Raw genomic sequence first — 18,178 nt, 5'->3', positions numbered from 1 at the left:
TACTAAAAAGGAATTTTAATTATTACTACCAACTCTTCCCCTCTTCTTAACTTGTTGTTTTTCTTCTGGTACCTGAAGAATGAATAGACATACGCCTAAACAGAACTATATATTATTGTAACTTTGCAAAACGTTTAACTAAAAGATGAAGTTAACATTTTTTTCAATAAATAAAGTGTATGAACTAATATGTAAATACATTGTACAATACTATAAAGTATTATATAAATATAGATGACTGTGTAATATTTTGTATAAATACAGTATAAGTTTCCTTCATTCGATGTTATTGTCATCATTGCATAAAGGGGGAACTTGAAATTACGCTTAATATCTCTGTATGGAAATAAAGGAATTGAGTCTTTGCCAAAAACTCTGATTTTCTAATCACTATATCTTTGGAACCAAATGTTGTAGACCTTAGATATTTCAAACTATGAATTCTGTTAGATCAAATCTTCTGAATTTGAAATATCAAAGGTTTACAACATCAGGTTTCAAAGGTTTAAATATTTGAGTTTGTGCCAAAGACTCAATTCCTTTATTAATTGACTGTAAGAAAAAATAGAAAAATAGAAAATAGAATACCATTATAATTTCTTCCATCATGTTATAAGCATCTAATATGTCGAGGTCTTGTTTTTGCAAAAGTTTTAGTTTAAAGTATCTTAAAATTTTGTGCTTTTAAGATTTGTTTCCTTTTAATTTTGTATTTTCCAGGGGGGGGGGGCAAGAGGACTACTGCTCCCCCCGATGTACGCCACTGATTTCATGCTAAACTGAACAGCCTGTTAGTTGTAATTGGTATTAGTGTTACTTTTTAAAGACAACTGTGGTTGGAGAAAAAGCCGATTTTTTCGTTCAGATTTCGAGCACAAAGGGACGGTCCCTTTGTCTGAAACACTATACTAGACGTTTTTCAGCCCAATAAATTTAAATTTAAATTTAAATTTAAATTTAAATTTATCATATTTTAATGCCAATTTGTGTTACCTATTTTATACTAAAACATGAAAACTTTAGATATTTGAGTTAGCATAAATTTACGTTTTTCGTATTAAAACGTGTAAAATGTATATACAAAGACGACGTTATCTACGACAATCAATTAATCATTACGCAATTTCGGTTCGTAGATTTAACTCTGCGATTGATTGAAAAAAATATACCTTTTATTAAAAAGCAATAACATGATTGATGTAGGAAATGATGAATTAAGAAAAAAGGCTGATATTTTACTTATGCTTTTATCCTTGTTTTATTGTATATACTTTTGTAATATGTATTGTTAAAGAGTATTTAAGAACTAAGAAAGAAATATAAAGAATATCCATATGTTTGTTTGCGAAAAGTGTACTATAGTCAACGACTATAGTACACTATTGACTCAGTGGCGGAAGGGGGGTTATTGGGGTTATTTACCCCCCCCCCCTAGAATCCTGGGGGTAAAAACCCCCCCCTAGAATTCTAGGGGTAATTACCCCTGAACATATTTTCAGGCCCTGAATAGCAGGGGTTACTCCATTTGCTGCCTCTACAAGTAACAGTTCCAGTTGCCTTGACCCCTTCCCTTCAAAAAAAAATACATTCCCTATTGATTAGTCTGAACTTGTGTAAAGACGACTATTTTCATGATAGTAAAAGTTTTTGCGGCATTTTGCAGATGCTTAAACTTTTAGTTCGGTTACTTCAGCAAAGTTCACTCACACACAACTCGTCATAATAAAAAATATATATATTATGAGTTAATTTCCTAAAATACGATTTTTGGACCCCCCTCCCCCTCCTTTTGTACATGGATATCATATCATATNCCCCCCTACAGAATCCTTATATCCGCCCTTGTATTGACTACTGACTATTGACTATTAGTCATACTACAGGTCAAGGATTATAATCAAAACAAGCTTGGGAATAAACTTTAAATTCTTTCCAGCAACTAAAATACACTTTTGTAAACAAACTTTCTGGTAAAGAACGATGATATCAGCTATAAAAAATAATAAATAGTAGATATACAACTCATCTACTTTATTTTGATAAAGTTTTGATCTTTAATTAATAATCCTTAATAAACTGCGCAAACGGTTAAAGTTAGATAACTTTAGACCAATTAATAGAAATCTTGTAGAGGATATGAAATCCCCGAAAGAGGATTATGAAATCCGCAAATCAGTGGTGTCGGATCTTGGAACCAGAGAAGACCTACTCAACCGTAAATGCATGATAAATAACGAGTGTAATAAAGGAGAGGAAGATGAGTAGGTCTTCTCTGGTTCCAAGATCCGACACTACTGATTTTCGGATTTCACAATCCTCGTTCGGGGATTTCTTCCTCTACAATCTAATATTTATGATTTATAAATATTAATTCCCTCCATTATAATATTCAATGTTATACATTTATACTATAAATGTACAACATATAATAATTCGAGTTTATTGAAAGTATTCAAAAACAATATTTTTTCTTCATATTCTTAATTATCACAATCAAGCTTTTTTTTCGAGCATATACATTATACAAATAAAAGCAATTTTTTACATAACATTTTACAGTTATTTTGTCAAAAATATTTAGTTTTGATGATAAATGCACTGCTAGTGAAGCTAAAATCAAAATTGTGGACAGAAAAAAGTTTAAAACAATTCCTGTTTGGTGCTTAACTATCCATATCCATTGCACACGTATTTTTGACATATAGAAAATATACACTTTAATTTTTTAAGAACTAAACTCGGTTTAAAATGTCGTCCAATTTTATTGTCTATAAAATGTTTTGGGCATATCGTTATCATGTCTTGTTGTTTTTATTTAACTAATTTTTTTTTTATCATGGTACGTGTTATTATAGTTGCTGTTAAACTGTAGATATGTTGCTAGACAAATTATAAGCTAAGAAGCCAGTGAGTAGTGACTGATTATGTTTTTGGGGGATAAGATCGTAGTTCAGATGGAATCAGATGTTAATCTATTGATATGTTGCTATACATATTATTAGGATGAGAAGCGTAGTGAATGCTGGAGCTCTGATGGGATCAGTTGTTCATTTATTGATATGTTGCTAGAAATATTATGAGGATGAGAAGCATGGTGAATGCTTGAGCTCTGATGGGATCAGCTTCAGACATCTGGTTGTTACAGTTTACAGTGTTACAGAAGCAGATGTTAACCTCAACATCAACCTGAAATATCAAACTTCAAACATCAAATCATATCAAAGCACGTAGACAGTTCCTTTAAGCTTTATTTCTTTTCTGGTAATAAGCCCTTTAAAAGTAATATTTATCTCTTACAACAACATTATGCAATACGAAAAACATAATCTAAGCTATAATATTTTCACAAATAAACAGGGCGCATATGGGAAATCCCAGAACCATTCCAATATATTCCCTGTTCCTTATATATTTCTAAATATAGTTTAAAAATGTCATGTTTGGTAAAAATGTTTTTACTTTTTGTTCAAAAATTCCGTTGATTACAAGCATACTCATAATTTCAATAATCTCATTTAAATCCTCATTTTATTATTATATTATAAAATTAACCTGGGTTGAGAGACCTCGTCTGTCCAATACATTAACCGCCTGTAATTCTCTGTCACACCCAAAATCATGCGGATATTTAGCGTTTGCACATCCGCGGAAATTTATCTCTAAATATCAATTAAAAAACATTAATGAAATGATTTTTACAGTTGGATTCATAACACTAATGAAAAGATGACATCTAAGCAATTTTATGAGTATTCAATGTTGTTATATCGCAAATATATTTACAAGTCACTTAAACAATCAAGAAAAATGGGTCTTTATGTGTACACTGCGCACTTGCTGCGTCTGTGTTTAACAGTCGTCTTCCTATTTCACAAATGTTTTGAGCCCGACTGCATCTTCTTCTCTTTTAGTTTTGCTCACTGACGCCAAATGATTATCAATTACAATAGGTGGCAACAGAGAAATCAACCGATTATACACGACGTCACAAGTGTCAAATATAACAAGGAAAACGAAATTTTCTCACATTTGTTGACATGTTGACACTTATTTTACTGTAAGATTAGCACTCGATTCTAAGATTATCACAATTATTAATATTTTTGTCGGACACAAACGTTGAGTTAACACTTCTGACGTCAGAATACAGCTGTACAAATTCTACGTTGCCATCTATTGTACTAGAATCTATTTCACTAACACTATTTTCTTAAAAATATTTAAAACTTTCTTATTTACTATTGTTTTTAACATTCTATCTATATACATATGATACCCATAAAGGATGAGACTTCAGAGACGATTGTACGGAATTTATACTGTCTGTTCCCTTATTTTCATCATTCCCTGGAACTGTAACTTGTTTCTGTCTTTGCTAAATCATATAATAAGCTATATGTAAGACTAAATTCAAGGCAGAAGACTTAATTTAACCTTGGAATCGTTATATTTAAAGATTTTTAAGTCGTCTATACAGTCTCATGCTTTGTGGATAACCCTGTATCTACTAACTGAAGACGTTTCTTGACTTTTTTGACTGTCTTTAAAGTCCAAAAAGCTTCTAGTAAAAGCACTTTATTTTTCCTCTTTCTTTAACTTTTTACTAGATGCATGAATAGCGCGTCAAAACTTTTTTAAAATTTTAATTAAAAGAATCTTTCTGGTCCACCTACCAACATCTTTATATTTTCCAGTAATATAGAAGCAGCTTTGCACCCCTGAAGGACAGGATCGTAGAAAAGGAAACTGAGCTGCCTGGAATATAAATACAATAAACTGAGCAGCCTGGAATATAAATACAATAAACTGAGCAGCCTGAAATATAAATACAATAAACTGAGCAGCCTGAAATATAAAATTCAATAAACTGAGCTGTCTGAAATATAAATACAATAAACTGAGCAGCCTGGAATATAAATACAATAAACTGAGCAACCTGAAATATAAATACAATAAACTGAGCTGCTTAAAATATAAATACAATAAACTGAGCAGCCTGGAATATAAATACAATAAACGGAGCAGCGGGCAGCCTGAAATATAAATACAATAAACTGAGCAGCCTGAAATATAAATACAATAAACTGAGCAGCCTGGAATATAAATACAATAAACTGAGCAGCCTGAAATATAAAATTCTATAAACTGAGCTGCCTGAAATATAAATACAATAAACTGAGCAGCCTGGAATATAAAATTCAATAAACTGAGCAGGCTGGAATATAAATAAAATAAACTGAGCAGCCTGAAATATAAATACAATAAACTGAGCAGACTGGAATATAAATACAATAAACTGAGCAGCTTGAAATATAAATACAATAAACTGAGATAAATACAATAAACTGAGCAGCTTGAAATATAAATACAATAAACTGAGTAGCCTGAAATATAAATACAATAAACTGAGCAGACTGGAATATAAATACAATAAACTGAGCAGCTTGAAATATAAATACAATAAACTGAGCAGACTGAAATATAAATACAATAAACTGAGCAGCCTGAAATATAAAAACAATAAACTAAGCAGCCTGAAATATAAATACAATAAACTAAGCAGCCTGAAATATAAATACAATAACCTGGGCAGCCTGCAATATAAATAAAATAAATTGAGCAGCCTAAAATAAAAATACAATAAACTGAGCAGTCTGAAATATAAATACAATAAACTAAATAGCCTGGAATATTAATACAATAAACTGAGCAGCGGGCAGCCTGAAATATAAATACAATAATCTGAGCAGCCTGGAATATAAATACAATAAACTGAGCAGCTTGAAATATAAATACAATAAATGTCGCCGCTTGAAATATAAATATGATGAACTGAGCAGCTTGAATTATAAATACAATAAACTGGGCAGCTTAAAATATAAAGAAAAAAACTAATCAGCTTTAATTATAAATACAATAAACGAAGCAGCTTGAAATATAAATACAATTTATCAAAGTTAACATTTACGCACAGAAAATTACATCAAAACCAATAGTAATTTAAACCCCTAAGGAATCCATAATAAGGTTATTCATTGAATCCCCGAGGGGGTTTATATTTCAATGGATTCTTATTTTTTTGAGAGTAAATGGAATGATCCTTTGTAAAGAGCTGGTTTTAAAATGGACCTGAATAAATGTAAGTTATTAGATTAATGGAATTCAATAAAAATGGTTTTTATAAAAGAATAAAGTATTGTTTGATTTCTGTAATTTGTTTGCATAAAAACTGTAAAAATGAAAAATTGTCGTCTTCTATCTTTTAAAATAATAAAATATGAGACGAATCTGTAAAATTTATTTATTTTTCTTTCTCACTTTTATGGTTTCTTGAAGTTCAGAGTTTCAGGTTTAAACTTGCCTCTTTTTTTGGAAAATCTTTATAATCCGGGCGCTATTGATATCAAAAGAGTTTCAGTCTCTCACAGTAGTTGTTTGTACAATGTTTGTTAGTAGCTGAATATCAGCGTTTAAAACTCCTCCGAATCTGGCCACACTGTATATAGACTAACCTCTCCTTGCTCATACTCTTCGCAAGTATGGTTGTATCTCTTCTTCCCAGAACCAGTCCCATAGCTCCCGAATACATCGTTGTTGGGGTCCACCTAATAAACAGGAGCAAAATCATTGTACAGGGACTGTCGACGTTTACTATCTGTTTAAAAGAAACACCCTGTTTATCTGTTTTTATAAAGACACTTGCTCTACTATCTGTTTTAATAAAGATTAAGAGACTTTGTTTATTATGGTTTGAAAGAGACACCCCGTACTGTTGATCTGTTTTTCTCACGCTACTGAACTATTTGTTTTAATAGAAAGATTTTACATGTTCTGTTTTAATAGAGACACACTACTATCTGTTTTTAAAGAGTCACACTGGACTACCTGTTTTATAAGAGACACACTGTACTACTATCTGTTTGATAGAGACTATCTGTTTTGATAGAGACAAACTATACTGTCATCCTAATCTTGCTCTTATTCACCCTAACCTTTGTTACCCAAACTGTTTTTATCGAGACACGGTGTTTAAGACACCCTGTATATTGACCTGAGACAACCCGCAAGCAATGCATTGAAGCGCTTGTTCACTGACCGCCAGACCTAGAAGTATAAGCTTGTTTAAAAGGACTGTATGCTCAATTAATACACTATGATACAGACAATATCTTTATTATTCTTCTTGGTATCACATACTTACACGGTATATACTACAATACGGCCAGTGGCGTAAATAAGGGCGGTTATTGGGGTTATTTACCCCCCCCCCCCAGAATTTAAAAATTTGATTTTAAAATTGAATATCTTTTAAATTTGCACCAAATAATTTAAATGTTCGGATACTTCAGATATTTCAGATTTTAAGTCAACATATTCTAAATGATTCTAAATTCTGAAGTAATAGTCAATGTCATACCAATTAGATGTTTTTTTTAATAGAAAAAAAGGTTATGGGAAATGAAAAATACATTTTTACTTCTAAATAATGTCATTTCGATGTTAGATTTATTTAAGATCTCAACATACTACATTGACGACAAGAAAAATTTAGTAATTAGAAATAAGAATATAAACAAAGACAATATTTTTTCAAAGTTTTGCAGAGTAGCTTTTCTAAAAATTTAAAAAAGATTTTAAAAATTTATATCTTTTTCCTCTTTGATTAAAATTATTATTTTTTATCTTACTTAAAATAAATTCAGTTTTTTTTACAGATCTTTGTAGTTAATGTAAAATGAATGACTATAATGAAGGATATAAAACAATGTGAAAGCTGAAAGGTAGGAAATTAAGGCTTTTTTTGATGGAGTTTGTAAATGCCAGAAATTTTCCCCTCTCCCTTACAGAATCCTTAATTTCGGCCCTGAGTAAGGCCCAAAACAACTTTGGAATATGTAGACGACTTTTAGATTCAACACAGCAATTGTACAGTGTACACAAACCCATTTTAATTAATAAGTGATAAATTTTTTTTCTTTATACCAACATCAAATACACATAAAATTGCCTAAAATGTCGTCTTCTTACTCCACAGTTGTATGGGTTCCCACTTTTATAATTGAATATTAAAATATTAACCTATGAAGAGACCAGAGGCAATTAGAGATATGTAAACCCTAATCATCGATATCATTTATTGAACATCTGCAAATATTATGTAAACACAATCAATCATTAATAATTGTAATAGTAAGGACAATTTTTTTTTTCTTTCTAACTCTGCATAACAACTTGAAAAATAAATATGTTTTTCACACATTTAGTTTAAAAAGTCACAATCTATAAAAGCTTTTTAAAATTTTTTTATCAATTGAGCAAATATATTAAAAAAGAATAATTTTTGCTTATACTTAATGGAGATATATATATACATAAGAACCAAACCACTTTGGAACAGGTAGTCGACTTTTAGACCCAAGTTATGACTTTAAATAATCAAATGAACATGAAGCACAGCAATTGTGTTGTGTAAACAGACCCATTTCACTTAATAAGTGATTTAATTACTTTCTATAAAGCTATTAGCTTATTAACAACATTAAATGCACTTCAGTTTTGTCATAATTATTTCTTCAATAAAACGCAAGGATTTGACTGTGTCTGTGAACTAGTCTGAATGTATATATGGTGTATATGGAAAGCAAGTAGGTTTTGATTTAACAACGGTTCCCTAGGTATCTTAAACACACTGGACATACAGACACCCTTACACACACACACAAACATACACGTCTAACCAACTACACCTAAACATGTCCGGAAAAAGTCTAGCTTTGATCAATCAATGGTTTTCGCTAAAATGTCCACAATAGAACCAAAAAAAGATAACATCTTAGATAAGAACACTAAAAAAGCCTAACTATAATCATTTTAATGCTTCGCCAAACCTAAACCAATATAAGACGAACATTTCTCGTTAGTTCCTATAAGGTCTAAGAAAAGTTCCGCTAACGAACTGTTTTTAAAATTTTAAAATTCATTTTAAATTTAGTTTAAGAGGAAAAAGGTTGTAACGAACAGAAAAACTATAACGTTATCGTTAAAAAACGAAACGTTTCTTGGTGCATATTCGTTACGTTAACATGGTTAACAAACGTACGAAGTAAAGTACTTCCGTTACGTGACATACGTGTATACCTCTCTAAATTATGTGTCTCCGGTTAGTTAGAAAACCCTGATTATAGAGTTGGTTGGAATAATGAAGATCTTGTTGTTCATTATGGAAGTTGGGTTGTTTGTAAACAACTCAGACAATTCTCTCTCTTTCTTGTTTCTGTAAACCGAATCATGATTTTGAAGCTGCAGGGGGCGGTCCTACATTTTGTAATTCGTAAATCTTCATGATACAATTTTTTTTTAGTATTTATCAAATAACAATAAATAGATACATATCAGTATAATAAACATCAGGGGCCGATCCAGCTCTTTGAAAAGGAAGGGGGGGGGGGGGGGGTCCAGGTTTTTATGGAATTGGCACTGAGAATGAGTATTTTAAGTGCTCAAAACGGCAAATTACTCTTACAATATGTAAAAAAAGATATTACCACCTTTGTTAAAATTTTAGCACAAGAATCTCAGGGAAGAAAAATATTGACATATAAAAGGATAGCAAGGATAGGTTGAGAATTTCTCATTTGAAAATAAAAAATGGCTCCCTTAAATTAGGTTTAAAGAAAAAACTGTAAAGTAAATAATATAAGTGAAAATAAATTTTTTAAAAGCATTTTGATATGAGTAGTAATAAAATCTGAAGTTCAAATTAATTTACACAGTCCAAAAATACAAAAAATAGAGCAAGCTATAGTCTAAACTATTTTAGCGCTAAAAAAATGTGTTTTTTTTTTCTTTAAATTGGTCAATTTTCAATATATTTATGCCCATTTATTGAATTTTTAAATTTTCATTTTCTTTGGAAAAGTGTTTTTTTACATTTTTATCGTTACAATTTTTAGGAAGCATTTTCTGATTTTTGTAAAATTTGCATTTTTAAAACAATCCAAGCAGAATATAATTTTGCTTCTGTAAAATGATTACTGAAAAAGGTCACAAAATTTCTTATCCCTACTTTTGTGTCGGTGTCGCTCCAATGTTACTAAAAACTACAATGTGTTTCATGCAATTCTGAAATCATAATAAACTTAATTTCAAATAAAGAAAAGAATCGAATTCAATTACTTACAGCGTTAGTTAAAACTTAAAATCTATAGAATTGATGAAAAGTAAAACTATCATGATTATTGATTTATCAATGAATTACGAAATGTTTTCCTGGAAAAAAGTTACAGTAAACTTTTAATTTTACTCCCCCCCCCCCTGTATCTGCGCCTGATACACATAAAACAATGTAACTATGCTAATATAATATAATTGTGTCTTAATAACCTGAAAAAGTACATCTGTACAGTGTAGTTAAACAAAAATGTATTTTTTAAATTTGTTTTTAGTCATAAAAATAATTTTTTGTAACAATACTTTTTAGTAAATGTATGGAACAAATCAGTTTGAGTTCTCAATAAAAGTTCTCTTCTCGTCTCCCTCTTGATACTGTTGAAGTATTTCCAGGCTCCTGGACACATGGGATATAAAGTTACACGATATTATGTAGGATATAGTGATAACTGTTAACAGTGGAATTATGTGGTCGACTTCGTTTTTTCTTTTAGAATTGTCCTATATACAGGGTGAGTCAAAAAAGTGTGATTTGCGGCGCCTGGTGCAAAATTGTACCTTTTTTTGTGCAACTCTTCTGTGTTTTTTCGATATTTTTTGAAAATTTGTAAGAAAATCCGCGAACCTTTTTTTCTCTCAAAATCAAAAGTTCAGAAAAGCAAAAATGTGTACATAAATTTTTTCTATCGAAATCTAATTTTTTTTAAAGATTGAATCAAAGAATCACAGAAAATTCTCAAAATTGTAATAAAAAATTCGAAATTTTTAGGTGTAATAGTATTTAAAAATTGTGAAGACGAAATTTTATAAATTTTTTCGATGTCTCCAAAGTTCTGGGTTATACTGTATAATACACATATTACAAAGCTAATAATAAAAGCAATAGTGAAAGGCTAATATTATGATGACAACGAAAAAATTTAAGATATCAAAATGAAGTTTAATTTTTTGCTCAAATTCTTTATATTCCTGGGTTACTGTTGATATTCTGTTCCACGCTTGCTCCTCGGAGCTACCAAGAACTAAAAGAAAACTGGAATTATTCGAGAATAAACATAATGTCGTCTTCCTCAAAAAATTACTAAATGATCAATCAATTTTTACACCACAACCCGAGCAGTGTCTTTAATGTGCAGTGACTCCACATTATTCACAGTTTAATCTATTGCAACGCCAACAAGGAAATCTATATTTGAAAATTATTTTATTAATATGTATACATAGATTTTATTACTTTACTGGTTCTTATAAAACTGTTCAATGTAGGAAGCACTTCAGTCTTCAGATCATCCAAATTATTTAACTTCGTGTGTCAGTGTCAAGTATAATGTGGCGCGATTAAAACTTCAATTTATATTGACATAAAAGAAAACTGTCTAAATCCTATATTTTAATTAAATAAGACATGTGCAAGCGTGTAATTTTGTTACATTTATACAAATTTTCATTAAAAATTTATCAAAGATGAAAGAAGATTTGAAAGTTGTCTGATCAATGTTCGTGTTTCGTGGGACAAACTGTGTCAAAAAAGTTGATCAATATACTTACGTAAAAATATACAGTTTCCAACCCAGTATATGAAAACAGCAACAAAGAATACAATCTGAAATATGAAGATACAGTCCTCGTCGCAAGATTTTAAACAGCATTGATTCACATAAACATGGACACAAATATAAGTTGCCAAATAAAAAAGCTTTTGTGTAATTACTTGTAATTTAAACTTGTAATTTGAAGAAAGCTTGTTAACAATCAAAATTTAAGAGATAATGAAGGAAATTAGCAGAATTAATATTTTTCTTAGATAGAAAAACATTCCTAATTCTCAAACAGAGGTAAAGGGTACCTTTGTAAAACGGAAAATCACTTTTTAAAGGGTTGGTCAATTGAAACTACGACGACATGCCTGCTTTTAGAATTTCATTAGATTTTAAAATATTAGAATTTAATTAAGTGTTTGCAAATAACTGAACAGTCCCTTTTCCGATGGTAAATCAAGGAAAGAATATGTGATGAATGAATAAATGAATTAATTAATTATACAACCTGCCAGTGTGCGGTATCATTATGGTCGTTTGTGATTAGTCCAGTAAATGTCGGAGCAATAAAGCCCATTGTGTTTCCCAGAGCATTAATTATTCCCATCAGAGTTCCAGCAAAATTATTACCAATATCTGAATATTCCAGAGTTATTCCCAATATCTGAATATTCCAGAGTTATTTCCAATATCTGAATATTCCAGAGTTATTCCAAATATCTGAATATTTGAAAGTTATTCCGTATTTCTTAATAATTCAGTGTTTTCCGAATATCTTAATATTCCAGAATTATTCCCAATATTTGAATATTTCAGAAATATTCCCAATATCTGAATATTCCAGAGTTATTCCCAATATCTGAATATGCCAGAGTTATTCCGAATAACTAAATATCCAAATTTAATTCAGAATATCTAAATATTCCAGAGTTATTTACAAATATCTGAATATTTGAAATTTATTCCGTACTTCTGAATATTTCAATGTTATCCCTAATATCTGAATATTCCTGAATTATTCCAAATATTTGAATATTTGCAGAGTTATTCCCAATATCTGAATATTCCAAAGTTATTCCCAATATCTCTACAGAGAGTTATTTCTAAAATCCAAACAAGTTAGACTTATTTCAATTTCTAAACATTTAAAAGTTATTTATAATATCTAAGCTGTTCAAAGTTGTATTTCAAATATCTAAATATAACAGAGTTCTTTTAAACATCGTCAATATAAAAATATTTTAATTATAAAAACATTTATTTATTTAAGATTTATTCAGGATATCTTAGCATTTAAAATGCTATCTTACAATTATATTACAAAAATAGTAATATTTTGCCCAGAAACTGCATTCAGTACTTTTATCAGTTACAATGTTGTCAGGATTAATGGTGGTTTGTATTTGATTCTTGAATGAAAGTAAATTGAATTTAGTTAATACTGTTTTAGTCTGAACATAGTCTGAAGAGACAGCAAATATCTAGTTTATTTTGTTAACCTTGTTCCATTAATCTCTTCATCTATCATATTATGCCAACATCCCATTTAATTTCCTTCCTAGGACTAACAACCTTTAGAACCCCTGAACCTTATACTGTCCTAGGACTAACAACCTTTAGAATCCCTGAACATTATACTTTCCTAGGACTAACAACCTTTAGAACCCCTGAACCTTATACTGTCCTAGGACTAACAACCTTTAGAATCCCTGAACATTATACTGTCCTAGGACTAACAACCTTTCGAATCCCTGAACATTATACTGTCCTAGGACTAACAACCTTTAGAACCCCTGGACATTATACTGTCCTAGGACTAACAACCTTTAGAACCCCTGAACCTTATACTGTCCTTAAACTTACCACCTTTAGAATCCTTGGACATTATACTTTCCTAGGACTAACAATCTTTAGAACCTCTGAACCTTATACTGTCCTTAAAAATACCATCTTTAGAATCCCTGGACATTATACTGTCCTAGGACTAACAACCATTAGAACCCCTGGACATTATACTGTCCTAGGACTAACAACCTTTAGAACCCATGGACCTTATACTGTCCTAGGACTAACAACCATTAGAACCCCTGGACATTATACTGTCCTAGGACTAACAACCTTTAGAACCCATGGACCTTAAACTGTCCTTAAACTAACCACCTATAGAATCCCTGAACCTTATACTGTCCTAGGACTAACCACCTTTAGAACCACTGGACCTTGGACTGCCGAGGACTAACCACCTATAGAATCCCTGAACCTTATACTGTCCTAGGACTAACCACCTTTAGAACCCCTAGACCTTATACTGTCCTTAAACTAACAACCTTCAGAACCCCTGAACCTTATACTGTCCTAGGACTAACAACCTTTAGAACCCCTTGAAATTATGCTGTCATAAAACTCACCACCTTTAGAACCCCTAGACCTTATACTGTCCTTAAACTAATCACCTTTAGAACTCAGGGACCTTATACTGTCCTTAAGCTAACAACCTTTAAAACCCCTGAACCTTATGTTGTCCTTAAACTAACCACCTTAAGCGAACCCCTGGACCTTAGACTGTCTTTAAACTAATCACTTTTAGAACCCCTGGACCTTATACTGTCATTAAACTTATTACCTTAAGAACCCTGGACCTTATACTGTCAATAATCTAACTACCTTTAGAACCCCTGGACCTTGTACTGTCCATAATCTAACTACCTTTTGAACCCCTGCACCTTATGCTGTCCTTAAACTAACCACCTTTAGAACCCTTGAACCTAATACTGTCCCAGGACTAATCACCTTAAGATCCCCTGGACCTTATACTGCCTGACTAACTACTTTTAGAACCACGCGCCTTAAGTATTTTGTAAAAAATAAAAAAAAAACATTTTTTTTTTCAACAAATCCGTACAAAAGCTTTCCCTGCCCTAACTGCAGGCCTCATAGCTTGATAGCCGGATAGGATATATAGTTTATGGGTAGTTAAATACAGAATAAAGCGCTGCATATAGTTTTTACAAATAAGATTTATAGATTAGAATGGAAGGAGAAGAATAAGTAGACAAGAAACAACAATAGAATTATAATAAAATAGAAATAAATTTCGGGAAACTAAGATTATTCTTGTTTCTTAATAATATGCTTGTTTAAAAAAGGATTTTGTTAGGCGTACAGTGTACACTGTACATACACTGTACAGTATATTTACCATACATGCTAAGATACCAGACTCAGTAAATAGCTCCACCATGTATATATATATATAAATACCTACCTAGCATGGCTGACTGCTCTCCTGAGAAAATAGCTCCATTAGCTCCAACTGCAAGGGTTAGAAGAGCAACAGATAAGGTTTTATTACACCCACTGAATGATGCTCCTTTAAACAAAATACATGTATCACCCATTATGTTACAATTTAACCCAAACCTTCGGAGCCGCCAAAAGAAGTTATAAAATGTCGTCTTCTAAACCTACCGACATTGGATATTAGATATTCCCTCATATTTCAATATTTTTTTTGCAATTACTGAGATTTAGGTCTAATAGTAAAAAAAACGATTGAAATTTTTTAAAACGAGATATTATAAATTCTTTTGATGTCCCCGAAGTTCTGGGTTGAAATGTACAATAAATAACATGAAATTACTGTCACACATAACATCCTGTAAGATTGTAACGTTTACTAAATACAACAAAAATAAAGAAAAATATAATTAGCAGTAAATAATTGGTGATGAGAAGAATAAAAGGTAATCAGAAACTAAACAAATACCTAGCAGAGCAAGGGCAGGAACTTGAGTAGCAATAGTGTTTGCAATCTTCCTTGTTCCAGTTCTTGAGTACACCTGCGAAATGGAATTATTTAATATTATTTGCAATCTTCTTAGTTCCAGTTCTTGAGTACACCTGTGTAATGGAATAATTTAATATTATTTGCAATCTTCTTAGTTCCAATTCTTGAGTACACCTGTGTAATGGAATTATTTCATATTATTTGCAATCTTCTTAGTTTCAGTTCTTGAGTACACCTGCGAAATGGAATTATTTAATATTATTTGCAATCTTCTTAGTTCCAGTTCTTGAGTACACCTGTATAATGGAATTATTTAATATTATTTGCAATCTTCTTAGTTCCAGTTCTTGAGTACACCTGTATAATGGAATATTATTTGCAATCTTCTTAGTTCCAGTTCTTGAGTACACCTGTATAATGGAATTATTTAATTATATTTGCAATCTTCCTAGTTCCAGTTCTTGAGTACACCTGCGAAATGGAATTATTTAATATTATTTGCAATCTTCTTAGTTCCTGTTCTTGAGTATACCTGTGTAATGGAATTATTTAATTATATTTGCAATCTTCCTAGTTCCAGTTATTGAGTATACCTGTGTAATGGAATTATTTAATTATATTTGCAATCTTCCTAGTTCCAGTTCTTGAGTACACCTGTAGGAATTATTTAATATCATTTGCAATATTTCTAGTTCTAGTTCTTGAGTACACCTGTATAATGGAATTATTTAACTATAATTGCAATCTTCCTAGTTCCAGTTCTTGAGTACACCTGTATAATGGAATTATTTAATTATATTTGCAATCTTCCTAGTTCCAGTTCTTCAGTACACCTGTATAATGGAATTATTTAATATTATTTGCAATATTTCTGTTCTAGTTCTTGAGTACATCTGTGTAATGGAATTATTTAACTATATTTGCAATCTTCCTAGTTCCAATTCTTGAGTACACCTGTATAATGGAATTATTTAATATTATTTGCAATCTTCCTAGTTCCAATTCTTGAGTACATCTATGTAATGGAATTATTTAACTATATTTGCAATCTTCCTAGTTCCAGTTCTTGAGTACACCTGTACAACAGAATTATTTGATATTATTTGCAATCTTCTTAGTTCCAATTCTTGAGTACACCTGTATAACGGAATTATTTAATTATATTTGCAATCTTCCTAGTTCTAGTTCTTGAGTACACCTGTATAATGGAATTATTTAATATTATTTGCAATCTTCCTAGTTCCCGTTCTTGAGTACACCTGTGCAATGGAATTATTTAATATTATTTGCAATCTTCTTAGTTCCAGTTCTTGAGTACACCTGTATAATGGAATTATTTAATATTATTTGCAATCTTCCTAGTTCCAGTTCTTGAGTACACCTGTATAATGGAATTATTTAATATTATTTGCAATCTTCCTAGTTCCAGTTCTTGAGTACACCTGTGCAATGGAATTATTTAACTATAATTGCAATCTTCTTAGTTCCAGTTCTTGAGTACACCTGTATAATGGAATTTTTAATTATATTTGCAATCTTCCTAGTTCCAGTTCTTGAGTGCACCTGTGTAATGGAATTATTTTATTAATATTTCTAGCTCTAGTTTTTGAGTACACTTGTTAAGCTAAATTATTTAATTATAATTGCGAATTTCTTAGTGATTACTGATAGTTTGGAGCATTTAACGAACATTTATCAATTATAGACCAGCTAGAGAACCATTCGTTGTGTCCCCCCCCCCTTAATTTTCTTTCACCACATTATACAAATCATAATTTACAGAACTACAAATAAAACTGAATTTATGGCCAGAAATTTAATCAAATTTAATGTTTGTCTATATTTTATTACTTTATATACAAAGTATGCGATTACTAATATAGTATAAATTCTAATTTTTCAAAACAGAAATTAGAAACTAACTCTTTGCATGTTCAATATCTTCATTAATGTGTTGGTTAATTGTGAAGGTCAAACTAACCTGGCGGCACTTCAAACTCAGCCCGGACTCAAAAATTATATGACAGGACAGCATACGTATATTTCTGTCGAATTTATATAAACTATAAGAGATGATGAATAATTTCAAAGAAAAACGTGATTTGAAAATTAAATGAATATTAATAGAATCCAGTCAGAGAATTACGTTTACAAAATCTAGGCTGTACATAGACCCCCGGCCCAGCCCTTAGGGCACAGAGAATAGAATCCAGTCAGAGAATTACGTTTACAAAATCTAGGCTGTACATAGACCCCCGGCCCAGCCCTTAGGGCACAGAGAATAGAATCCAGTCAGAGAATTACGTTTACAAAATCTAGGCTGTACATAGACCCCCGGCCCAGCCCTTAGGGCACAGAGAATAGAATCCAGTCAGAGAATTACGTTTACAAAATCTAGGCTGTACATAGACCCCCGGCCCAGCCCTTAGGGCACAGAGAATAGAATCCAGTCAGAGAATTACGTTTACAAAATCTAGGCTGTACATAGACCCCCGGCCCAGCCCTTAGGGCACAGAGAATAGAATCCAGTCAGAGAATTACGTTTACAAAATCTAGGCTGTACATAGACCCCCGGCCCAGCCCTTAGGGCACAGAGAATAGAATCCAGTCAGAGAATTACGTTTACAAAATCTAGGCTGTACATAGACCCCCGGCCCAGCCCTTAGGGCACAGAGAATAGAAT

At 31.3% G+C, this 18,178-nt stretch overlaps 2 protein-coding genes across 2 annotated transcripts in view; both read right to left on the bottom strand.

The window, feature by feature from the left end:
• Positions 1–2,808: 2,808 nt before the first annotated feature.
• Positions 2,809–8,152, bottom strand: LOC111700237 (uncharacterized). The gene is made up of 6 exons (XM_023471104.1): positions 8,080–8,152; positions 7,052–7,104; positions 6,513–6,605; positions 4,674–4,755; positions 3,553–3,659; positions 2,809–3,186 (listed from the first exon to the last, which is right to left on the bottom strand). The coding sequence occupies exons 1-6, from the start codon at positions 8,132–8,134 to the stop codon at positions 3,052–3,054; spliced, it is 525 nt and encodes a 174-aa protein (XP_023326872.1). The 5' UTR covers positions 8,135–8,152; the 3' UTR covers positions 2,809–3,051.
• Positions 8,153–10,350: 2,198 nt separating this feature from the next.
• The window catches only part of LOC111700260 (putative inorganic phosphate cotransporter), a 22,158-nt gene continuing 14,330 nt past the window's right edge, over positions 10,351–18,178 (bottom strand). The window contains exons 16-22 of the mRNA XM_023471137.1: positions 17,477–17,596; positions 15,475–15,547; positions 14,974–15,078; positions 12,217–12,344; positions 11,719–11,773; positions 11,140–11,192; positions 10,351–10,567 (exon numbers count right to left, since the gene is read on the bottom strand). Coding sequence (XP_023326905.1) covers positions 10,511–10,567; positions 11,140–11,192; positions 11,719–11,773; positions 12,217–12,344; positions 14,974–15,078; positions 15,475–15,547; positions 17,477–17,596 — 591 coding nt within the window. The 3' untranslated portion in view covers positions 10,351–10,510. The remainder of the gene's footprint in view (positions 10,568–11,139; positions 11,193–11,718; positions 11,774–12,216; positions 12,345–14,973; positions 15,079–15,474; positions 15,548–17,476; positions 17,597–18,178) is intronic.

Source organism: Eurytemora carolleeae, unplaced genomic scaffold, assembly GCF_000591075.1.
Source record: "Eurytemora carolleeae unplaced genomic scaffold, Eaff_2.0 scaffold86, whole genome shotgun sequence".
Classification (NCBI taxonomy): Eukaryota; Metazoa; Arthropoda; class Copepoda; order Calanoida; family Temoridae; genus Eurytemora; species Eurytemora carolleeae.
This window is presented reverse-complemented; position numbering and strand designations above follow the sequence as displayed.